A 26,249-nucleotide genomic window follows, 5' to 3' on the forward strand; every position below is an offset into this window, starting at 1 on the left:
TCTAACTGGCTTCATTCTTACCCTGCTTTTGAGAGCAGAAATTATTTTGTCCAACATAATATTTATTCTCCTGAGGATAAAAGCTGATTTTGGCTTCATGTTAATTTATTCCTTCCATAAAGATATGCCCTGATCCAAATAACAGTTAAGCACAAAGTTAGCATTAGGTACAAAACCAGTCTTTAGATTAAGTGTTCTGTTGCATTAAGACCTTACCTGTCATGGATGCTGTCCATCTGTATTGCATAGGGAGGGACGTGGGTTGTATCTGTGTCCTGGCAATACTTGGTCCAAACATCCAGATCTTTATTCAGAGGCTGTTCAACATTGTCCAGCTAGTAATATTGTTTATTCCATGCTTAGTCATAATGCCAGTGTGGAAATCAAATGCCCTGTGATTTACTAATAATTCTTCTAAGTGTAAAGTTTCTTTGTACCCTTGGGAAACTTCTGTCTGCTCAATCAGTAAATCCAAGAGGTTCAGGAACTGCTGTTAACAAAACAAGATGATGTGACAGAAGAATGGTTACCATCAACAAGAGGTAGATACTGCCAGTCAGATCTTGAGGTGTCTACAACTGACAAGGATCCCAGCAGTACCTAGACAAGAGACCACCAAAGTCTAGTTTCCAGTAAGCATAATTGAACTCAATAATATTTTCATGTGGTTCAACAAATGTAAAAACTGTTTTTACTGTGTAAACATGCAACTGAGATCAGAAGAAGTTCATGTGGTGTACTAGAATATACACTGTATCCAACAAACTCATGCAAATTTGTGAGTCATGTTGGACCACGTAGAAGTCCTGCTGCCATTTGGAATTTTGGTGCCACTGGGGACTTTCTACAAAATACAGAGTTGTGCTGAAGTGTCTTTAGGGAGGGTACAATACTGTAGAGTACTCCAGTGAATGTTAGTACTCTGGACATATTTTTCTTGTAATAAATATTTTGTGGCACTTTCTCATGACCTAAAAGGCACAGTTTTTTGTGTGAGGAAGGAAAAGTGACGTTGACTGTTCCTTGTGACACAGAGCTTATGTCATTGAGTGTACTAGTTTTCTGTGATTAAATGCTAATTAACCAGGGATAGAATCTTAATTATTTCCAACTTAAGGAAAAAAGAACAGCCCTTCCTGAGAAATACTCATCAGCATAAAATAGGTAAATATCTCTTTTCCCCAGTCCCCACCCCCTTTGCAGTTCAAAAATACCTGTGTCTGGCATTACACTATATTACTATATACTATATATTGCTATATATTGTTAGCCAACTCATTCTCTGAAACAGCCATCATTCTTAAGGCTGAGGAAAAGATAATCTGCATTTCTATCATAATAAAAAAGGCAGAACAAGAAGATTTCTTTTTTAGACCTACAGAATTTCATTGGAGTTTTGTAAGGCTGATACCACCACCAAGTTTTATCTATAGGATCCTTGAGATTCTTATTGAAGCACATTCTAATGCAGAGTAGCATATTCTGAGTAGAAAAGGACATTTGAAGTCCTGAATAATAGGCTCCTGACTGCCTCATCCATGTTTTCCTTCATTTAGTTTTTCAATTTTTAGTTTTTTAGTCAACATCAAGATGTGCATAGCCTGCCAGAATTTTTATTCCATAGTTGCATAGAACACCTTAATTTAGAAGGTAATTCTGCTGCTTTTTTACTTGGAGCAGTAGTCCTGGATTTTCTTTTCTTTGACAAACACATCAATATTATTAGAATTTATGTGTCATGGTATTTCCACAGTGGTGCAATAATTAGGTTTTTAAACAGAAAAGCAGGACATGGGATTAATGAGATATCAGTGACCTGGCCATGCATGTTAGGAAAACATTTCATGAATGAGGAATGTAAATTCACCTGCTAATTCTTTGGTATGGCATCATCCCTAGTCTTTATTGCCCATTTTAAACAATTCCATGTCCCAGACAGAATCCGTTGGCATTTTTGCATACTGAAATTGGAATTGGTGCTGTCCTGATGCCACCAGAAGAAAACCTTAGAATGAAATTTTAGTTTGCATGTCAAGGATATTTTTGCCAACTTCAACTCAACTTCTCCTTTTAAAAAAACACAAAACAAAAGGGTTTTTAAAGCCTTAATTTCTCTCTAGACATCTTTCCATCCCTGTATTCTGCTAACTTGCTGTATTTGCACAGTCATTCTTAACTGTCTTGAAGAAAATGTGTATAGACTTCCTAGATGCAACATTACTTCAGTGACAGTTTAAAAATAATATGATTTTAGAAAACTTCTCATTTTACAACAGAAAAGACTAGCTTTATTAACTGCATTGATCCCCATTGCTTGGATGATTCATCTGATCTGGGTTTTAATTTTATCATAACCTCGAGAAACCACTTTAATTACAAATAATGCTTTAATGAGATCAGCTGGAGTTACTACTCAGCTCCATTGAAGAAACTGTCCTGATGCAGAATGTCCTGTATTTATGCTTTCTATCCAACTGGAGGTTTATTGGTATTCATAAGCCATCAACAAGCAGTGACCTACGTTTTAGGTTTCTAGGACTTACATGATACTTTATAGTATCAAGAATTCCCTATTTCTAACAAAAGGTGTGATTATGTTACTCATCTCCTTGAGTTTTTACTCACAAAAAAGGAGAATGTTTTAATTAGCTATTGTATGCGCAGTGAATACTGTAATTATATAATTGTATTGGGAAATTTAATTTTTTGAACACTCCATGTGTGCTGTCATTCCATGTCTCTTCTTCTTTTTAAGGAAGCCATGGTGTGCATTGGGGCATAGCATTTTGGGTGGTCATTCTTCTTGCTGCCCTGTTTGTGTACTGGAAGAAAGCAGCTTAAACAATACCCAGTATGTCAGTGTAATTCTAGTTTCCTGAGAAGTGTAAGCCATTTGAAATATGGTGTATTACCAATATCTGTAATAAATAAAGAGAAGCTGTAAATCCAGCATTGGCTTTCCTGTGCTCTTAACACACTGTGCTTCTGTGTTCCCTTCACTTGTGTTGATAACTTGAGTGTAATTTTAATTTCTTGGTGGTGTGATGTTCTGGCCCTCTTTGGGTGATCCCATTTCTCTTTCCTAATCTTAATTGTATCTTGCTTCTTCCCATGTTATTGCTTCTTTTTCAAATCTACAGCCTCAGAACAAACTGGTTAATACAAACTGCAGTGTTTCCTCTCATTTCTTCTGCAAGTTTGATGCAGCTGCTGCCATCACTTCCCTCTGTTTTGGACACAATTCCACAATGTGGCTTTGCTAGCTTCTTATCTCTGGAGCTGTGCCTGAATAAGATGTTTCCAAACATCTTTACTGGAGTTTTCTCATGTACTCTTAAATCTTTCTTCTATTTTTAGCTGTATTTTCCATTTGGATCACTGTTCAAATTGAAGAAACTTCTCTCTCAAGGAGTCTTGTCTCTCAGTGTTTCTTGATCAGTCTTCTCTTCCTTACCTTCTTTGGTACAATGACCAGGGTTGGATGTTACCTGTGTCAATGTTGAATGCTTCAGGCACAGGGGGAATGAGGAATCATTTTGAACTACTTGTTGTGCTCACATATTGCTTCGTTCTTAGAAGTCTGGCCTGGAAAGAAGCAGATACCTTTGGGTCAGTGACTTCTGAGCACCACGTGATACCACAATTGCAAATCAAGTACAAAAATGTGGTGCCCGTAAGGAAGAAGCAATTAAAAGTAGTTAAAACTCAGTGAAAAAGTGAAGGACAAGTGAAGAATATGTAAATAGTGCTTTGCTTTGTGTTTTGAGTAGATATGGATGAAAAGAAAACTGAAGGCAGTCCTGCAGCTCCTTGTGCAATCAGAAGTAGGTAAGAGCCAGTCCTGAAGCCACTGAGCTTTTGATATCTCAGATAGAAGAGGTTAAACAAGGACAGTGTATTAAAAAAAACAAACACCTCCCCAAAAAAACCCAACAACAACAACCCAGCCAGCACTTAACAAATACTGTACTCCACCTAATTAAATCTGTTGTAAAGTAGAGGGAACAAAGCAAATACAGTAAGAAGATTAATGATTAATTGATCAAGTTGTTCACAAGGGTCAGTTGGCTACTTGAAAGGTTGACTTCCTAAAGGAGGGTAGATTGTGTCTGAGGGCTAGGACAAGACTGCTGGAAAGAAGGCAGAAAATTTACCTGTAAAAAAACCCACTCAAAACACAGTAAAATCAGGAAGACTGGGTGACTAATGCAGTCCTTACAGGGTGGGAATGGGATAGGAGAATGGGGAACTGGCAGTGCGATGTGGCTGGTAAGATAAACATCTGTAATACTACACCCAAACACACACAAGGTGAAAAACCTATTTTTTGTAGGAGGCTTGATCACTACCTATGAACTTCTGAGTTCAGAGAGATCCAGAAAAAGTAAGAAATCTGGCTTTATGGTGAGAAAATTAGTTATTTCTGCCGTAACTGTCACATATACAGAATACACAGTGAAAAAGAATGGAGTAGGCCTTTCTGTGCAAAGGTACTTTGTGTTTATCAAGTGGTGACTTCTGTGGCCATCCAGATTTACACAGTCAAACCTGTGACTGGTCAGTCCAAATTGAGAGGGTTCAGTAAATGCCTGTTCATCCTGGAATTCTGGCACTTGAATCTTCTGAGAAAATTACAGCTGTACAAATTGGAGGATAGCCATTAAATTAGTAGCATTGTTGACTTAGTTGCACACAGATGAGCAGGGCTTGCCTTTATCTACATTTTTGCAACTGGCAAGAAGACTCGGGATTTTACCATGCTTCAGAATGTCAATTTGTGTAATCTCAGCATCTGACTTTTAACGTCAGTTGTAGCTTTAAGGTTATATTCTTTTGGATGCTGAGAGAATCAAAAGCATCTATCTCTGAAAAGTGCTGTCCTCCATAATCACCTCTCTTTGTCTGAGTTGGGGTGGAGACTGTGGGGTGCCCTGGGGAGCCACTGTGACTGCTAACTCAGAAAACCCTCTCTTTTGCATCCTGCTTACCTTTGGGTGCTGTGCTAACTGCAAAGGAGGAGTCAGCCTTTTGGTCTTCTACCTAATTCTTTCCCTCACCTCCATTAACACGTGTGGAATCATTTAGTTGTTGTCAGTAGCCTTGAATCATAGCACCACCAAATAAAATAGACTTTACCTTTCCTACTCACACAGAGCTAGGAGGGAATTGAGAAAGGAAGGGTCCCTGTTAGGCAGAGGAGAGCTGCTCATTAGGACACTTGGGTGTTCTGATCAGGTCTTATCAGTTGTCTTCTTCTGCATCCCATTGATCAACATCACTTTAATTGCTGTTGAAATGACTGAAGCAATTGCCCACATTAATTATCCATATTCCTGAGGTACTAGAGTTGTTCCTCTAAGCTGTTTCAATTGATTCTTAAGACATTGCTGGATTTAAAATAAGCACCTGCTGGAACTGCAGTGGTTCAGAAATCCCATACTCAGCAGCATGGGATTTCTGAGGCCAGCAGTTCATAGGGTCAGCCTAACTTAAAATCAGGTAATTTTGATGAGCTAAATGTAGAGTGACAAAGTATCTTTTCCCTTGTAGCTCCATACCATGTGAGGAATACCACATCAGGAGTGTGGATGCAAACAAGTTATGGCAGGCCTGGCTTACCCAAGCCTCAACAGAGTCATCTGACTTTTTTTTAAAAAAAAAAGTCAGTCTAGCTGTACTTCCAGAAGAGCTGGTGACAATTCAGGCTTACTAAGGAATGCAGTTTTTATGCTGACACTTTGTGTAACAGTGGTTTCAGAGTAATGGGTGTTAATGGTGAATATCTGCATTGTTCTGATAGTGACATCAGAAAAAACCAAGCCGTGTTTGTCTAGCCAGAGGGAGCTGTGATTATTTCCTATCTATCAGGAACATATTATTAAAATAAAGCCTCTCAATGTCTAGTATGAATAGCTGAGGTAGCCAAACTTAGACATCTCTCTTCATGTAATGTTAGGAGTTGTAAGACTAAGGTTCCACAGGGCAAATCTGATGCAGTCTGTCTTTCCTCAGATGAGAAAAATTCAAACCTCATTTAGAGACATTGCACACTGTGTCAGTGTCCATAAAGCTCTCCCTTTCTCTGTTAGAACAAAAAATTCAAAGCCTTGCCTTTTGTCTGATTAACAAGTAAATGTAATATTTCTTAATTCTCTTCTGAAATGAGATGTTCCTGTTTGAATGAACAGCTATGTTTATTAAAATGTTTCCAAGTCTCTAAATGAGGTGGTTAGGATTAACCAATGCTGTCTGGTGACAGTGGGCCTCCCAGTGAGATAACAGAGAGAAAATGAATATTATTTGTCTTAAGGCAAACCTGAGAATCCAAGTTCTTGGCAAGGACACTTATCTCGTTTTAATAACCAGCTTCCTGGAACAAAGAAATTGTGTTATTTTAGATTGAAAAAATAATCCTCTCCAAAGCAACTTTACATTTTCCCCTGCTCCATCCAAATAGAACATAGTAGACCACCATCACATAACACAGTTGGTTATTCAGATTTTTATTTGTTTGGGGGGAAGCAACAAATAAGAACATTTAGAAGCTGCCTTTGAGAGCACTGAAAATAAATGCACAGGCAGAGAGAAGCAGGTTTGGTTTTTGCTTCTCCTTCTGGATGGTGTTAAGAAAAGTCTTGACTTCCATAAGTGAATTTTCAACTGCTTGAGGACAGATCTGTTGTAATATGTTGTACTTTTACATCCTGTGCTCAGCATCACGTAGTACAGAATCCTAAATTAAAACACCAAGTTCTGATTTTGATCTCTCATTATTACATACTTTGCTCTGTAGTATTCAGGGAACTGAGCTCACCAGTAGTCATAAAATGCTTCTCCCTTTCACTCTCCCTGATACTCCTTAACCTTTCCACCTCCTCCTTCAGCTCTACTACCAGGCTGAGCAGCTCATTCCCCTGGTCTCTGCTGCCCTCCAGTACTAGGGACTGCAGCTGGAGACCTGGATAGCTGTATGTTGAAATGGGAGCTCTGTCTGGGTCACCACATTCCTTCTGGAGATGGCTTTTGGCCATGGAAACCAGTAGTCATAAAGCAGCAGTAAAGGCAGGCAGAGACTGGGAGTTGAGAGTAACTGTGTCACAAGCATTAGCTGGAAAATGCACTAGCTTGCTTTCAGCAGTGGCATTTTATGGTTACTTTCTGGGAGCATTTGAGGATTCCTGTAGATTTATAACAATGACCTTAAAATGACAAGAATTTCTGTTGGAAAATTAGGCTGACTGTGTTTTATCAGTATTCTGGTTTTTACCAGCCTTGGTTTCTGTGTTTTTTCACTCCCTCCCGCCTTCTCTTCTGTACAACAGGGATTTGGAAAACAAGTGGATGTATCATATATTGCCAAACATTACAACATGAGCAAAAGCAAAGTTGACAACCAGTTCTACAGCGTGGAAGTAGGTGACTCAACCTTCACAGTTCTCAAACGCTACCAGAACTTGAAACCTATTGGCTCTGGGGCTCAGGGAATAGTTTGGTAAGTATCAGCAGTTTCTCTTATGCTTTTAAATAGGATTTGCCTTTTGCATTTCCTCACAGTTTGCTAGCCACAGACGTTGCCTAAAATTGCAAAAATAACAGTCAGGCAACAGACATCCTGAGGCAGAAGCAGCCTAGTCATTTGCTGTTATATTCTCCTGCTGGTGAGAATGGTAGCACTAGGTTTGCTTCTCCACGTTGCCAAATGTAACTAGCAAAAAAGTGGGAGAAAGATCTTATCATAATTGACAACTGGGGCACTATTTCCAGAGGCAGCACAAATAATATCCCAGGTAAATATATATCCCAGGTATATACCTGTATATCATTATATACAGGTAAACCCTGTAATTCCAGGCTTTGTCCAGTAAAAGCCAGAGAGCAATATAGAGACTTGTCACATCCTACAGCATTTTCAGGTATTCAGAATGGAAGCCTTTGGAATCAAGGGAACTGCTAATTTTGCCTTTATTTCTTAAGAGAAGCATTGCAGTGATGTGAATAATGCAAACAAGAGACAAATTCAGTAGCTCTCCTAAATAATACAAAAGGCTTGTGGAATTCAAACTCATTATGTTCAAAAGCTGCGATATCCAGGTTGGCTTTTGCCTCTGTGTTTTAGAGATGGCTCTTAAATTTCAGTGGCTTGGATGTAAATGTCTCTGTGCAGGTGTTTGTTACCTGTTTAATTATGAGGCATTAGGGTAACTAATACCATCTTTTATCTATGACTTGATCAGAGATTAGGTCTATTTCCATCAGTCATCTTTATTACTGATTTTCTGACTTTGATGTAGTGTCTGTTACCTGACAAATGGAGGAAAGAGTGGAGCAACAGGTTCCTTTAATTTAGGGGCAAGCAGGCTTCAATGGATCATTGCCACTGGCACTATCATTGACAGTCTAACAACAATCAGTAACACAATAGTCTGTCACTTCCCATGTTTGGTATACTTTGAGGCCACACAAGTCCAAAGATTGATCTAAAGGTACTTTATTTCAAGTACCTTATTTTGTATCTTAAACACAAAGGGACTAAAGTTTAGTTTATAATGAGCTTTGGGAAAGAAAGTTAATTCATGTTGAGTCCGAGTAATATTAATTTTGCACTATTTGCCCACTTCCACATACAGCAACAAATGTTTTTACTTCCTACTTAATATCCTCTATTTGTTTTAGAGGAAAATCAGCTTTTGTTGAACCTTCTGCAACTGAATTGCTGTAATGATCAATAATGAGCAGCAAAAAGTATCAGAGTTAAGCTAAATAAAATCAGTTACATCCTGTGAATTTCTCTCTCATACTAAGAGTTAACAGGCAAAAATTAAGGATGCCTTAGGAAAGAAAATCAAATTAGAAAGCAATTTAAGTCTCAAGTGAAAGTTAACAGAAATCCTGTGGAATGACTGAGCTGCATGGAGAGGCCAGGAAAGGCCTTTTACATTTTGATGGCACAGATGTAGAAGTATTAAGTGATAGTGAGCATTTTTGCCTAGTATGTGTTAGGTTGTAATCTACCTGTCATAAGCCATAATTCACCAGAAATACATTGAGAAACGATGAGCAAAGCAGGAAGAATCAATGGTGAAGGGATACATGAATGAAAAAAGGTGTAAGATTGTTTAGCTAAGGGAAAAAAGCATGTAATTTTAAAAAATCTTCAGTTGTGTAAGTTACTAATTGTGTTAATAATGATTATAATTTAGTACTAATAAGTTTACATGGTAAACTGAAATAGTGTAAGTTTCTCCTGTAGAAACTCACACTGTTTAGAAACTAGAAATATTTTGATGGATATAGGGTTACATTTAGAAAAAGCAGGTTAATTTAAGCAAAAAAAAGATACTGAAAAGTTGTGTATTTGTGGGGTGCTGCTGGCTCTGGTGAGGGAGATATTTTGCCCTCCTCATCTTGTTCTTTTCCAAGGAATAGCCATGAGGACTGCCTTTATGGAAACACTGGGAAAAACCTACCTAGGTCATTGTTCCTTTTAGATCCAATGGTTCTGTTTCTGCTTGGAGACTTGTTTGAGAAGCATAACAACAGATCTGAGATGCAAATCTGTCTCTTAGTGCCAGAATTAGCAAAAGTGTAGGGGCTGAATGGGTGATCCCTGATTGTTCCCTCTACTAAGGGCAGATGCAGGTAGGATAGCTCAGAGGGATTCAGGCTCAGACTTAGGACAGCATGCACTGTTTCTGGATTTCCCTTATGGATCAGTGTAGGTAAAAGGACACTACCTGGTGTCTGGCTGGAGTGGCAGGCTGCCCAGCTACAGGAGTCAGCTTTAGTACATAGCAACTTCAGGTTTGATGGAGTAGAGTATTATTGGTAAATGACAGCAACCCTTTCAGGACTGAGCTGCTGCCAGCAGTAGCAGCCAGTGATCTGCTTCTGGACTAGTCTAAATTTTGCAACTTGGCAAGTGGAGTCCATGCTGTCTTCCCCATGCGGGAAGAGTTGAGCTGCTGCTCTTCTGCTTTATCTAGTACTTGGCCACACAACCATAGTTCATACATCTTGAGAAAAAAGGGCCTATGTAACAATGAATTAATTTGGATCAGGAGATAGATTTTTCAAATATTTGTCATCAAATCTCTTAGCATGGATCAGATGCAAGATATTCCATACCAAGGACTGCTTCAGCACTCTGATTTCAGGACCAAACTGCACTTGCTAGCAACAGCTTCCCTCTTGTATGTGCCCAGCAGCCTGCCAGATATATTTGGACAGGCAAGCTGTCTGCAGCCCAAGAAGGAATTGAAGAGGAAGAGGGAGATGGAGGAGAGACTTGATGTTTTTCAAGCTGCTCTGGAAGCTGGTGTTGCCGGGTTCCTAGGCAAAGCCACTGAGTACTATTTTCTAGTTTCTCATACAATTTTATAAATATATGCCAAAAATTGCATTGGAAGATTATTCATGTTGTGGAACAGAAGCAAGCATAGGAAGCAGGGAATGTGGTTATGAAAGAAGCTGGGACTTGATTTCATTTGATTAATCTGACAAAGTAATTTTCTTAATATGGAAGCATTAAAGCTATTAAGATCTTTGAGGGATGATAGTTTATTAAATTATGTGAAAAAGAGGAAACCATATGGTGTGAGGTTTAGTTACAATTGTCATTGTGCCTATGTGAAATAATTATAAACTCAGTCAGAATGTGGTATTGACTATAGTTGTAGTGCATTCAGTATCTTTGGAAAATAATTACGGGAGCTTTCAGTGGGATTTGTGTTAACTATGTTGACAGAATTATTTTTTCCAGCAGGAAGAAAGCAAACTGCTTGGAATCTCTTGAGCAGGGAAGTTCCTCTTCACTATGCAAAAACGACTTAGTTCATGTGTGGGCTGTTTGCTCACTGCACATCACACTGACATCTATGAGAAAGACTGTATAGGGTGTGTTTGCATAAAATGTTCATGTTGTGAAAGGCATGATGACAGAGGGACACAGCTGAAACAGAGCTTGTAGTTTATGAGATCAAGATGTAGTTGCAAAAACCTTTTAATCACACAAGTTTTTTAGCTTGGAGAAGAAGAGGCTGAGGGGAGACCTCATTGCTCTCTACAACTGCTGGAGAGAAGATTGTGGTGAGGTGGGTGTTGGCTTCTTCTACCTAGTGACCAGGGATAGGACAAGGGGAACTGGGGTCAAGCTGCACCAGAGGAGGTTCAGGCTGGATATTAGGAAAAATTTCTTCACAGAAAGAGTGGTGAGGCATTGGAACAGGCTGCCCAGGGAGGTGGTGGAGGCACCATCCCTGGAGGTGTTAAAAAAACAAGTGGACGTGATGTTCTGGGAGATGGTTAGGAGTTGTAGGGCAGGTGGTTGGACTTGATCTTGAAGGTCTTTTCCTTGGTGATTCTATGATTCTGTAAGTTGATTTTCAAGCCAGTGGTAGAAACAGAAAGGTAAAACAAATTGAGAACAGTTTTCTGAGTTGAATTAGATATGTGCCTCTTAAACCACTAAAAGAAGATACCCCTCTGCAATGTGTAGAAGAGGGTTGAGAACTCCCTTATTTTACAAGGAGGGGAGAGAGAGAGAGGGACAGGTCCCTTTCAGCCTCTGGGTATGAATGGAGGGAGAGGAATTCCCATGTTCCATAAAATCAACAGAAATATGTTTATGTAGTAGTGGGTATTTCTTTGTGTTTTAAATGAATGTTTTTTGCCTGGAAGCAAGGCAGCTGACCTGTAGATTTTCTGCTGTGGTTTGCAGGCTATCATTTTGTACGTTGCCTGTCATGCTTTTAATAATACCTGTGGTGTCTAGAAATATGTTGTTGTACAGGAATACTTGTTGCTGTTTCCATGGAACTACCATAGGGAGGTGTCCTGTTGTACTGTGATACCGATAATTGAAGATTTGTTAAGATGGAGTTGGCTAAAACCTCCTCTAATTCTTCATATATTCGTGGATTATATATACTAACACAATTATTATAGGGAAACCTCTTCCATCCCATAGAGCTCTAGTGGAGGTCTGCAAAGATATGAACACAGTCATTCAATAGGACCACTTAAAAACACATTGTAATTTAATATTACTGCCTTCTGTGTGGAAAGTGCCTATGATGATCAGAACTTTGAGTCTGCAAAAACACTTGAGTTCTTTTGTACGATGGTTAGTTTTCAGTTCTGGTTTTGTGTAGTGCAGTTGACTTCTGCTCTGAATATAAGGTTCTAAAGTGATCTATTGCAATAGCAATAAACCTAACAGCCATAGAAAAGAGGAGCTGGCACTTCTGAGCATAATCAGTTCTGAGCCCACACTGATCAAAGTCTATGTTTTTGCTATAGTGCAGTGGAAAAGAGACAGACTAGTGGACCTCTCAGTGTCTTACAGTTAGTTCACAACCTTATTTGTACTGTTTAGCTGGACACTAGTGTATTAAAGTTCTTGAGAGATCAATATCTTTCTTCATCATGACCCTGCTACCCCAGTTATATCGTTTTGGTTTCTTTGTGCCACTGAATTGAATTACTGTATTCCTTGAGAGAGCTCAGCATTTCTGCTTGTATTAAGTGGCATAGTTCCATTGAAGCTCACAGGTGTTCTCACCACAGGATAGATAGATCACTTAATTTTTCTCAGAAGAGGTGAACAAATAGTACATGTCATTCAGAGGAAAAATGAAGTGAACCCTGTACCCAAATACACTTGACATTTCAGTGGCCCTGAAGACAGTGCCAGTATTAATTGTGTCAGTCCCAGCGTCTGCTGTGAATCAGTTCTGAGTGTATGTTATGTGAGTTCCCTTCCTTGTATTTCAGTTACAAAGTCCCATCGTGCACACTTTGCTGACTGGCATTGCAAATTTATATCGTTCTGTTGAAGATTCACCAAGTTGTATCCATTAGTTTTGCTTGTGTTCTTCTCAAGCTGTTGTGTGCTTTGCTGATTGTGCTTTGACACTCTGCTTCTGAGGAGGTTTTTGAAGGCGACCTTGAGAGAGTTTTACACGTGTTTTCTGTGAGAATAATGGAGAAAATAACTGTCAGGTTGTGCTGTGAACTATTATTGTACTGTTAGTGAAATAAGCATGTGAATTTATACCAGTTCTCTGATATGTCCCAGTGCTAGTATCATCACATACAATGGCAATACCTGACATATTTTTTTTGTCCTGAGAACAAATGGTTTAAACTATCGGCAGAATGTGGTGGGTTTTTTTCACTTTGGGAAGTGCTTAAATGTTGAACTACCATAAGAAAAGTCACATCGAGCTTCAAGTCTCACTCGTTTATTTGTACATTTCAGGATTTTTCTCCAACTGCCAATTTAAATTCACATTTTAATATTATTTGAATTTTCTGGAGTGCCATTGCTCTGAAATCCAAAAATTTAATTGCATTTATTCAGTTAGCCATTGATCACCATCTGATGTACCTCTAGAACAGCACATTCTGGTTTGTTGTCCTGATAGATCTATGCCCAGATTATTCAGGAAGAGAGCAGATCTCCCATTTGTATTTGGAATCTGGATCACCAGCATGTGAATGTTAAGGCACTGAGAAACGGGAACAGCAGAGACTTAGTACCTCTGTGGATCTGAGCTTCCACTCAGGCCAAAGGTCTTGCCAGAAGGGATGTGGCCACACAGACATGCAGCTGTCCAGGTCTCTGGCTACAGGGAGTCCCTTGGTCGTTCGCAGCGGTGACAGCAGCTCTGTGAAATGCGACCGGGTAAGTGATCTGCTCAGCATGGTTGCAGAGCTGAAGGAGGAAGCGGAAAGGCTAAGGGGTGCCAGGGAGTGTGAGAGGGAGATAGACTGGTGGAGCCACATCCTACTATCCATGAGGCAAAGGCAGCATCTGGAGGCTCCACAAGAACCAGAGATTCCAGTGCCCTCCTGCCACCAGGCAGAAGGAGGGGACCTGAGAGACAGTGGAATGGAAAAAGGTCCATGCTTGGGGTGGCAGGTGAATCCCCCCGGCCTCCCTCACCTTCCCAGTTATTATTATATGATAGATATTGGGCTCTGGAAATTGAGGGCCAGGCAGATTAAGGATCAGGTCCAGTCTGTGTCACGACCACTAACAGGTGTGAGGCATTAACAACTCTAGACACCCCCAGCTAATGTCCACAAGGAGCAATTGTACTGCCTCAATGCTATGGGTGTCACAAAAAGAAGCAAGATATGCTCGTAGGGATTCCTGAAAGGCACTGAGGCACCCATCTGGTAGCCTGACAGAGTCACAGGAGGCCTGCTGCCTTCCAGAAGCTGAAGTTCCAAGTGTTGCTGAACAGGTACCCAACTTGTTAAGAGCACAGATTACTGTCTGTTGTTACTCTTTCATGTGGGTGCAAGTGACACTGCAGCCCGTAATCTGAGAAAAATTAAGAAAGGCTTCAGAGCTCTGGGGCAATGAGTGAAAAATTTCAGGGCCCAAGTTATCTTTTTTTTCCATTTTACCAGTTACAGAATCACAGAATAGTCATAGAAAGGACCTCTGAGATCACTGAGTCCAACCGTCATCACCCCCAAAAAACAAAAACCCCAAACCAACCACACAACACACCACCCAGAAAAACCCTATGCAACAAAACCCCAAACAAACACAAACAGCACACACACTCCACCAAATAGTCAGAGACGTGGGGGCAGCCAGAAACAGGTGCATAGAGCATATCAACCTCTGGTGTAGTCATGAAGTCAGTTTGTAGATCCAAAACCAAGAAGATTTGTCATGTGACTGAAAGTTTGAATGTGCTAGGTACTCAACCTCTGCTAAATGCACAGTCTCTGCCTTAGTGTCTGTATTTCCCAGTCTTGCAACTTGCTGTTAAACAAGGAAATTGGACTTCTGGCTTTTCTGCTTTAATGCTTGACACAAATTGAAGGCTATTCAGAGTTTACATACCCTGCTGACAGTTCTGAGGACTGAATATGAGATCTCTTTGCCAGATTCAGTGTCTTATACACATTTTCCAAATGCTGGGCAAACATTTACTGAATATGATTTAACTACAAATCATGCTTTAACTTCCTTTGCCCATGTATGTTCTTTCTCTGAATATTGATAGTCACCCCCAGCTCTGATCCACTTTTCAGATTTGTGCCTTGCTCTGGCTTTAATAAATCACAAAGAGTGAGTAGTGTAGGCATACTCTGGAAATCACTAGATTGTTCTCTCTTCCATGTCACAGATATAAGGGAAAGCATTTTGGTCTAGATCCCTTTTAAAGCAGAATAAAAAAAACACCAACAGCCTTGTCTTCTTTTACTGACCAGCTTGAATTTCCTAGGCTGGTAGTTAACAAAAGTTATTGTCAGCTAGCAGACTACCTAGTGAATTAGTGATTAGAGAAATGCAGAATCCAAAAGTACTGGCTTTACAGTTCTGTTCAGAAAAGTAATCTACAACCAGGTCTCTTCCAGAGCAAAGTATAAAGAATTAGAAGAGTATATACAGACAAGAAGTATGTAAATGTACTTTATATTTAGCATCCTGATGAGTGTTTTAGTCACCAAGCAAACTAAAATGACACCCATTACGAGAGGTGTGCCAGGCAGTGTGTTTCTGTGTTACTTGCCCTACCCTGTCCCCCCAGAATGACTATGGAAAAAGAGTTTATCTTGCATCAATGTGCAGAACTGGTCAGTGGATTCCAGAATGGTTCTTGTTAGGGCACTGCCAGCTCATATAGTTGGAAAGATAACTAAATTGAGGTTCGAGCTGAAGATGAGAGAGTCACAGAGATGTTTTTGTACAAATTGAGCCAAAAGGATCAGAGCTGGGGATGCATCTGAATTGTCAGGTCAGTCCAAGAGATTTTGGTGTGGAGCTTCTGTATACACAGGTTTGTGATTTATGGTGTTGATGGTGCTGGAGGGCAGTCGCCTTAAGAACTGCTAGAAGTTTTGGTGAAAGGGCACTTTGTTAACATCAGCAAATTTGATACTTTTAAAAAGTAATTGTTTTAAAAGAAGGTATCAGCAGAGCAGGTTCAGCCTAGTAACAAAATTTGTCAGCAAGTAATAGGGGGCAAAATTTACTGCAGAACCTCCTTTTTCTTAATAGATTCTAGCCTGTGTTTCCTCTTTTTCCCAGCAGTTTTCCAAGCTTCTTTTGCCACATAGTGAATAGAGACCACCACATTTCTCTGTGGTCTGAGAAACAGACCTGATACACAGTGCAGGGTTCCTGACAGCAGGTCTGCAACTCTTTGTTAGGGTCTTAGTTATTTTTTGGGTTTTCAGCACACAGGCTTGGTGCCAAACCTGATAAGGACATTGAAAGGCTCTTGTTCATTATAGTGGCCTTTGTCTTGTACTGCTTAGGAGAAACTGTTTCTGCATCTTGGTGAATGTATGGAATTCTTTTGTTTTGCACAGTTTTCATGGAAAACATTTCCTATTTTTAAAGATACTTTTTTGGAGAGAAATTTCCACTCTAATTTTTTTTTTTTTTCTATTTTTAAAGGTGGTTTTTGAAGAGGGGAATGTGCAACAGTTTATGAATAGAAATGTATCAGTGTCTGCCTTTAGAAACACAAAAGGTACATGTCAAAAGGACGGGGAAAAAAAGTGTGAAAAGGTCTAATTTCAGACCCTACCAGGATCCACTTTAAATTTATTTATTTATTTATTTTAGAGTGCTTCTCTGAAATGGGACCATAAGTAGAAAGAAGAAAAAGCACTTGAAATGTTTTGTGGTTCAATTTTCATAAACCATTTTCACATACATTTTGCTTGATACAGGAAAAAAAGATTTGGCTCTTGTCATTCCTAAAAACGACTTATTCAGAAAGTGCTGTAGTGATAGTTACCTGAATCTGAAACCAAGGGCAGGGAGTTTGAAGTGAGAGAAATTACTTTGAAAAGGATTTCTATATACATCCATCTATGCTTTTGTTTTTATGTGTATATACATTTAGGTGTGTGTCTATGGGATGTGTTCTGCTCCATGCATCAGTGGTGATTGCTGAGGATGAGCTATCATTAGAGTTGTTCTTAAATGTGATTTTCAAGGTTACCAGTTCTCTCCACTGATTGAGATCTTGGCACTAACTAACCAGGGTATTTCAAACACACAGATCAGTGCCTTGTTTATCAAGATCAGTTTCAACTTTTTTCCCTCTTGCTGTGCTGGGATGAAGGAAATAAGGCAAAATGCTTATGTCAGTGGCAAAGCTACTGAACTTTGAAGGATCAAGTAATGCAGGTATAAATAGCAGTGATACGTAATAAACAGAGTTGCAGCTGGAGTCTTTCTAGAGGAAGGGAAAGATGACCAGAGTTTAGAAAGTAGGTGTTATGTTGCAGAATGGCTTGAGCAGCAGGGCCATGGGCCCCTGCTATCTCCTCGAGAGGCCTTGAGAGTGTGGCACAAACAGCAGCTGTACAAGCAATCTCTTTTTTTTAGCCTAACACAAGTATAAACAATCTCTGTTAGCTTAAACTAACTCAAGGACAAGGTAGAGAAGTAGAATGATAGAAAACAAGGAAGAACCCTGGAACTCAGATGTGTGTTATTATCCAGTAAAATCACTGCAAGTAGTTGCCGTCCAGTGAAATCACTACAAGTAGTTACTATCCAATGAATTCACTATGCGTGGTTACTATCCAATGAATTCACTATGCGTGGTCACTATCCAATGAATTCACTACATGTGGGTTTGGAAAAGGGTATAAAAGTAACACTGTGTATTCAATAAATCGAAGCTTGCTTTATCAATCACATTGATTCTGGACTGCTTGCTTCCCTCGCCGCCGGCAGTGTTATATATTAAGTAGCTTTTCAGAAAGATCTTAACACTGTATTTGTTGCAATGTATATATATGTAGTGATAGGTAAAAGGAACATTTAGTGTCTCTTGGGTTTCTACAACATTCAGTGACAAAACTTTCTTAATATAGAAGGCTCTTTGCTGAGATTGCTGAGAGTCTGCATTTCACAGCCTGCCCCAAGAGGCTGTAGTCTGGGAGCCTCCATTCCTGGTTTGGGCTTCCATTCTTCTTCCAGTTGCAGGCAGTGACACTGGAAGGAACAGACAGATCAAATCTATTAATACATGGCTCTTTGGCTCTTTGTTCACAGTTTTGCATTTTCTGACAATGGGATGGGCTACACAGCACCAGGAATTCTGGCATCAAATGGGATACACCTTTCTCCAGGGGGGAAGAGAGTCTTTGCTCTAGAGGTTTTGGGGCTGATTGACAAGGCTTTAAACTAGATGTGAAAGAGGAGGGGAACAATGATACCAGGTGTGTGTGTGTGACAAAGTGTGGGGTACACACCAGAGTTAGAGGGATGAGGTGCTGGGAAGAACCTTCAACCTGTTGCCTCTGCAGTGCTGGGGACACTGCAGCACAGTCAAAGTCTTAACAGAGATGAGCCAGGGGCTCCTGAGATAGTAGGAGCCAACAAGGAAACACCCATGAAACACCTTAGGACCCTCTTGTAGGAGTCAGTCAGTAGGACACCCTGGGAAACAGTCCTCAGGGACAAGGGAGCAGGACAGAGCTGGCATGTCTTTAAGGCTGCCTTCCATAGAGCACAAGAGCTCTTGATCCCCAGGTGTAAGAAATCTTGTAAGGAAAGGAAGTGGCCAGCATGGCCGAGTCAAGACCTGCTGGTCAAACTGAAAGGCAAGAAGGAACTGCCCAGCCAGGTCAAGTAGGGACAGGTATCTTGGGGAGAGTACAGGGACACTGCCTGGTTGTGTAGGGATGAGGTCAGGAGGGCCAAGGCATGCCTAGAACTGAACTTGGCAAGGGATGCAAAGAATAACAAGAAGGGCTTCCGCAGGGTGTCAGCCAGAAAAGAAAGGTTAAAGAAAGTGTCCTCTGTCGTGGTTTTGGGCCCAACACAACAACAAAAGGACCAGCCCCATGGCTGCTCACTCAACTCCCCCCACGCTCACTCAAGTCCCCCCACACACACTCTGGGATGAGGAGGACAAAGCTCCTGGGTTGAGATAAAGGACAAGGAGGGGTCTTCACCAGTTAAGGTCCCGGGCAAAACAAACTCGACTTGGGGAAAAATTATAATTTAATTTCACACTAATCAAACACACCCAGGACACAGACACACACAGAGCAGGGCTTGCATATGTTACCCCACCCCTCCCTTCTTCCCACCCAAATCCCTTTGTTCCCAGTTTTCTCTCTTCAGAAAGGGTAAACATCTTGAAAAGGAAGTGTGTGCCCCATCTGAAGATTCTTGAAGCTAGAAGAATACAAAAAATTACTATTTGTTATGCTAGGAACCCATCTTTAAGAGTTGAATTAAAAATATATGTGTTTTCTTTGGTTTTGGCAGTCTGTTCTGGGGTAGAAGAAAATGGAAGTGATAAATGTTAAGCTTCATTGTTAATTAAAAGATTTATTCCTGTATTAGAAGAATACTTTTAAGTATTCACTTGGTAAGTGTCTGTTGAAATAGAAACTTGGACATGAAATGAGAAGGCTTTTCTTTGCTTTGTGAAATAGATATAAAATAAATGCCTGATTCTTGAAGTATATGATAATAGAGCATTGCTCACTGATCATTACAGTCTGAACTCACAATATTAGTGGTAAATGTTTTATGCATTTGTGTCCATCTGACTAGAATGAGTTTCATTTATTTTATTTTTTTCCTGCTGAAGTCAGCAAGGAGTCTTGTTAAATAGCTGAAATTACATGTATCTCTTGGTAGTCATGAATTTATATTCACATCTGGCTAAAAATGTTTATCTCCGCTAAACAGGTTTGTTTCAAATTATTTATGGTTTAAAAAGGCGTTTTTAACACTAACATTTACTCTTGCTGCACTAGTTGTAAACAGAATTTATAGGGAAAGAGTTTATTTACTGCATTTTCTGGCTGTACAGCTGCCAGGGGTAGGGTAGTAAACTTGGAGGATTTTTCTGAGCTCATGCTGCAGTAAAACTCTCGTTTTATTACAAGACCAGGGGTGAATTATTGTCTTTGTTATAAAAACAGGGCAACTGTATACATTAAGAAATAAATTCATAGTTGAGCAAGAGGAGATAGGATAGTTTCCAGAGAAAGAAGCACAGGCTCTTAGATGCAAGTCCAGTCTCTTATTGGCGATCTTGAAATTGAATTTCACGCTCAGCCTTTTCATAACAGTTCCCAGACACTCATTACTCTCTCTTTCTTATTCTTGCTCCCTTGAGTCACCTGTTTATACAGCCACTCTTCTGCCAGTGACTGAAGTTTGTCTTAAGAAGGCTGATAAATCATCAATACTAACCTTGGTGTTCCAAGGTAAGGATTTTGTGTAGCGAGCACCAGAGAGAGGACCTACATGTGGTATCTGTAATTTCATTGTAGTATTAATGCATAGTTGGCTGTGTGTAAACCAAAGCTTCTCTCTGGTGAACAGAAAAAAAACATCAGTGCTATTAATGTACTCAGTGCAATGAATTTACCTATTTACTTGTTGCAGTAGTTGGACACCTTCCTTCCATTTGATAGAAGACAATGATAGAACTGCAGTCAAGATCCTTGTATCTCAAAGTAAATGTCCCTGTTCAAAGGATTGCTTCAGTTATTTTGTTTCCCTCCGTGGTATGTAAAGGACTGGGAATAGATCACAAAACCCAAAGACTTAGGAAGCCTTTGGTATGTTAGATTGATGTGTTTTTATCTCTTGCTTTGACGGAGAGATACAAATCAGAAAATTGAACAGAGATCAGGAAGCAGAGACAGTGGTTGTTCAGATATCTCTTAGTTAGTGATTTTATGATGTAACTAATTAGATGATAAAAGATGAATAAAATTACTCAAAATAGTCTTACAGACCTCACATGAGTCTCATGAAGGCTCTTCTTCTTCCTTAAAAGTTGCGTGATAAAGTAAAATGGATTAGCTGAGAGATTTGCCCTCTGAAATATATTTGCAATATATACCCATGAACTATAGAGAAAAAACATGTAATTGTTAAAAGATCATGGGTTTTATACCCTTTGGGTTTGCATTTTATTTATTCTGTACATCCTTAATGGAATTAAAGGGTATTTTAGTTGTGGCCTTTATGATGCCCTATTGTGGCTGCACCGAATGAAAATGTAAGACACACTTCTGACACTTGCTCCAGGAGGTTTGCTTTCTGATACTTCCTGTTGGGCTCTAAATCACACATCTTGTTCCTGATAACTTAAGATTGAGTTGAGTGATATTCTCTGGCCAGAATTAAGTCAAGTCACACTGGATGTTTGATAGCCTTATCACCTAAGCTGCTTCCTGTATGCTTTAACTAGTGAGTATAATACCTGTTTATGCATGTGCCTACCATATTTGCTAGGTCATAAAAAGTTGTGTGTCTTAATAATGAATAACAGAAGGAAGAATTGTTACCAAAAGACAGAATGGATGACACTGGAGGGCACCTAGTCCAACCCACCTATACAAAGCAGAGTCAACCAGAGCAGGTTGTTTATGACCACTGGAAGAGTCTGGCTCCATCTTCTTTACTCCTCCCAGAAGACACAAAGAATTCTCCCTAAGCCTTTTCTTCTCCAGGGTAAACAACCCAGGTTCACTCAGCCTCTCCTTATATGACAGATGTTGAAGTCCCTAATCATCTTCACATCTCGGAAGTGGAATTGCTCCAGTACATCCCTATCTTTCTTGTACTCAGGAGGCTGGAGCTGGACCCAGCACTCCAGATGTGGCCTTAGTAGCAGAGCAAATCAGAAATACCACTTCCCTGAGCCCCTAGCAGAAGTCTTCCTAAATGCAGCCCAGGATGCTGTTGTCCTTTGCCACAAGCGCGTGTTTCTGGCTCATGTTCAGCTTGTTGTCCACCAGGACCCCTGAGCTCTTTTCTGCAAAGCTACTTTCCAGACTGTCTCCCCCGAGCGTGCAAGGTTGCCTGGGGTTATTCCTCACCAGATGTAGGATTTGGCATTGCACAGAGTTGATAATTTGGGAAGATTTAGTATTTATTTTTACTTTATTTCTGTAAATTAACATTTGATCTGAAATAGCTGCACTGCAGAAATGGTAAAATAGAACTTTCAGACAGTTTTAGAGTACCTGCAAGGGCAGTAATGAGAATGTGTATTATTCTTTTCCTTCTGAACAGCTTTTTGGGGCAAATCCTACCATCCTACCCCAAATATCAACAAGTGGACTAAAGCATTCTTTGCAGAACTCCTCATCACGTTTAGCGATCACTCCTGTTTATGGGATGTATGTGGTGTGTTATGCATGCAGGAGTAGTGTAATTGAAATATTTCTAATCCTTCTCTGCCTGTGTGGTTTCCAAGACAAACATTGCCAACGCTTTTTTGGCACTTGTATGTTTTTGTTGGCTTTGTGACTAAGCTCCTTATGTTTTTGCATTCTTTTGGCTCTGTACTTGGTCAGTAAGACTCTGTAAGTAAACGTCAGTGAATGTCTACAATAAACAGGAATTAATAAGAAAAAGAAAAAAAAAAGGGAGCTGGAATATTCACTTTGGTGGTTAAAAAAGTCGTTTTTAGAACAACTAGTGGTTTGGTGGATTTATCCTTTAGGAAATACACTGCTGCTCTTCATGGAGTAACAGAAAACTTGAATCATGTCTTTCCTCATTCTTGGAAAAAGAGAGAAATTAGGAAGAGGGTCTGAGGACTGTTTGGGAATGTTTCTAAGAATTAGTGTGAAATGTCTAAGCGAAAATTTATTCAGATTTGAACCACCAAAAGAAGTGGTTCAGATGCATAGGAGGTGAAGATTATCAAAACAATGGAAGGTTATAGAAAACATTTGAAAGTTTAAGTAGAATTTCAGGAGCCTAGTTTTAAAAGTCCACGTTGCAAACCACAGCCCATATTTTTTTCCTGTTTGCAAAATGTTTAACTAAACATATGTTATGATTTTTTCGTTATCAGAAAGAAATGGTAAAGAGATTTTGTGAAATGATTCTGTTTCTAAGTATGTTATTGGAGTTGGATTGTATGGTCTCAAAGAATGATTAAATAACTTGATTACATTTGAAACATCACAAGGAGAATGCAAACTTCATTCTAGATATAAGTGGGCAGTTGTTCATTGAGCCACTTGGTGAAGGTGTCCTTAATAATGACAGAAGAAACAAAAGCCTCTCCACTGTCCCCAGTGCACAGAGAGTTGCTTTATTGAACTATTTTTTTTTCTCACCCAGGTTTTTGTATTTTTATTTGGAGCTACTTAAGTATTTCTTTACACCCCTTGAAAATAAGTGTTAATTCCCTATGGAACTGGAGTTCAGAAGTAGTTGTGCATGCTGTCTTCTGCTGATGTGGTCATACGTGTTTCCTTTTGATGTCTACTTTTCTTCTCACTAGAAACTCTCTTTTGCCCCAGTATTTTTTCTCAGTGATTAAAAAAAGGCAGTAGTAGACTTGAGGCTCAGGAATTTGCCATGAGAAGTGCAGGACATCCTCTGAGGTGCATGACCCCTGTGTTTGTATTTACTGCAGTGCTGCATATGATGCCATCCTTGATAGAAATGTGGCCATTAAGAAGCTCAGCAGACCATTTCAGAACCAAACTCATGCCAAGCGAGCTTACAGGGAGCTGGTCCTCATGAAGTGTGTGAATCATAAAAATGTAAGTTTTCAGTAAGTAATGGGCAAAGTGGTATGTATATTGGTTTGTTAGAAAGAAAATTGGGTTTTGGGTGCCTATTTAAAACCAAGCAAGTGGAAACTAAATTATAAAGGCTGCAGGCCTACATGAGAGAGTGCGTTTACGCCAAGCGGGACTGCTGCTACTAGGGTTAGGGTTGTAGGAGGGGAGAGAGCAGATTGCATTCTTGTCAAGTCCTTATCCAGAAATGCACATGTGGTTACTGGAAACGTGGCTCCATCCTCTTGTCACTGGGATTTGTGACTCAAGAGCAGTGTCTTCTGAGTGGGAGTACCCATGCACAAGCATTATCTCTTGTATGGGGCTTCATCTGAGACCTAGTCATACAGATGCATTGTATAGATTGTGAAAGCCCCATCCCTGGAAGTGTTCAAAGGCAGGTTGGATGGGGCTTGGAGCAACCTGGTCTGGTGGGAGGTGTCCCTGCCCATGCAGGGGGGTTGGATCTAGATGATCTTTAAGGTCCTTTCCAACCCAAACCATTCTGTGATGCTATGAAGATGAGAGGTCATCGCAGTGAAGGTTGCTGCAAAACTGCTGAAGAAAACTAAGAAAAAGATTAAGACGTGATGGCTATAGTGTCCTCTGCTCCACTTCTGGGCATTGACTTGTCCTTACATGTGTGTGTGTATGAGCTCTCAGAGGAACCAGGGCCATGTCAGAGAGCTGGAAGGTCTTCTGTTTGTTTTTAATAAGATGGTCCTTGGTTATTTGTCTCCTCATTCTTCATATATAAGAAATGCATCACATCTCTTAATCCTTTTGTCTTACTTTGCTTTTCAGATCATCAGTTTATTAAATGTCTTCACACCACAGAAATCTCTGGAGGAGTTCCAGGATGTGTAAGTAATACAGGCAGTACTTAAACAAAAGCTTCAGAGATGTATGGGACAGTATAGTGTACCTTGAACACAGTAACTCAGCAAAATGCAAATGTTATAAGCCCCTCTAAAATAGATAATGTGTAGTCTACACTCTGGCTTTTGTTACTTAGCAGGTGCCAAATACCAGTTATCCTAAGTGCTATAATAGTGTGCAGAGCCTGCTGATGGCTGGTCTTGAGAGGGTAAGTGTGTTTGCACTTGCCTCCACATGCAGAGGAAGGGGTATGAGTAGTTAAAAGGGTCTGCTTTTGTGTTATTAGGGTCTGTCTGCTTGGGAAAACAGGATCTGCTTCTGTGTTAGTACTTTGCTTGGGAAATGATGGCTTGAAATGTGCCACTTCATTCTGAAGTAGTCTCCCATAGTGGAGACTGATGTGAAACATTTCCTCATTACGTATTTGTTTCAATATAACATTTGAGAGCCTGAAATTATTTTGCTATGGAACTAGGGCTGGGTGTGAAGGACAACTAGCATCTCTGCTGGACATTGCCCTGTTGTGTGTAGTATCAACCTGCCCTGAGTGAAATTTTAAATATTCTGTGGTTTATCTTTCAGTCCTTCCCATGTTCTGTGTCCATTCTATGGAAATGTGTTCCCATTCTGTACTCATGTATCAGTAGTGATAGAAGAGAGACAGTAACGGCTGAAGTCAGGCAACTGCTGTTCTGCTTGGAATGTGTGGAATGGAGTATGTGGAATTTCCTCATAATATTGTTACTGCAGATTTGTGCAGAACAGAGGAGGTAGCTAGTACTGGAGAGATGACAAGGTATACAGCTCACATTGAAATGGAGAGCTAGTGTTTTCCTCAAAGTCTGAGAGTGCTTTAATGTAATTGTAGTGGTGGAGTCACCATCCCTGGAGGTGTTAAAAAAACTTGCAGACGTGGCACTTTGGCACATGGTTTGGTTGGCATGGTGCTGTTGGGTTGATGGTTGGACTTGATGACCTTACAGGTCTTTTCCAACCTTAAAATGATGCTGTGATTACAGTTACGGATCAGCTGTGCCTGTGAGATGTCTCATAAGAAATGAGCCGATGTGTTTAACATATTAAATTACTTCTAAAGGGGGACTGGGTTGAGGTTGTCAGTGAAACTTATTTATCAGAAGCACAAGACCAATTAGTCATAATGAGAATTGTGCTAAGTCATGCAATCTTAAGAGTATTTTTTGAGACATTTTGCATGGGGATGCATATTTTAGCCTCTACTGCTCTCTGATACCTACATGTCCTGTGGTAGCCATTCCTAATAATGGTCGAAGGCCAAGCAGTCATGTCATTTGGTGCTTGTGGCTCTTCTGTTGTCTTCATGTTTCAGTGTTGTGCTGCCTGTTTGCCCATGCAGGGTACAGTCTCTGTCATGGAGAAACACCAGGAAAGGGCCATCGGTCCACCTGTTTTGCTGGGATACTAAGGAATGGTGTATCTGTAGCAACACAGTGCAGTGAGAAACGAGCACCCCAATGGTACTGTCATGATTGTGCCAATTCCTCAGCTGTGTTACTCCCAGTTATCAGAAACAAAGTGAATTTTGAAGACAGAAAAGGCATTGTTGGGGTGATGCTGTGGTTCCTCTTCAGCACAGACAATAACCGTGTGACTCTGCTTTTCTATTCAGCTACCTGGTAATGGAGTTAATGGATGCCAATCTGTGCCAGGTCATTCAGATGGAGCTAGACCATGAGCGGATGTCCTACCTACTGTACCAAATGCTCTGTGGTATCAAGCATCTTCACTCTGCAGGAATTATTCACAGGGTAAGGGGCCTTTGATTTGAAACTTAAGGCAAC

The 26,249-nt window shown here is 40.1% G+C and overlaps 1 protein-coding gene across 11 annotated transcripts in view; it reads left to right on the forward strand.

Annotated features, from left to right (window-relative positions):
* Positions 1-26,249, forward strand: part of MAPK10 (mitogen-activated protein kinase 10) — a 123,328-nt gene that overhangs the window by 57,665 nt on the left and 39,414 nt on the right. For 7 of the 11 annotated variants that reach the window (XM_051618802.1, XM_051618800.1, XM_051618801.1 and 4 more), the window contains 4 exons: positions 7,323-7,492; positions 23,403-23,532; positions 24,355-24,413; positions 26,078-26,216. In XM_051618802.1, the coding sequence (XP_051474762.1) occupies positions 7,323-7,492; positions 23,403-23,532; positions 24,355-24,413; positions 26,078-26,216 (498 nt within the window). Of the gene's footprint in view, positions 1-466; positions 633-7,322; positions 7,493-20,210; positions 20,221-23,402; positions 23,533-24,354; positions 24,414-26,077; positions 26,217-26,249 lie in introns of those variants that run through there. The other 4 variants (XM_051618804.1, XM_051618805.1, XM_051618810.1 and 1 more) reach the window with 3 other exon arrangements.

Source organism: Apus apus, chromosome 4 (genome assembly GCF_020740795.1).
Source record: "Apus apus isolate bApuApu2 chromosome 4, bApuApu2.pri.cur, whole genome shotgun sequence".
NCBI lineage: Eukaryota > Metazoa > Chordata > Aves > Apodiformes > Apodidae > Apus > Apus apus.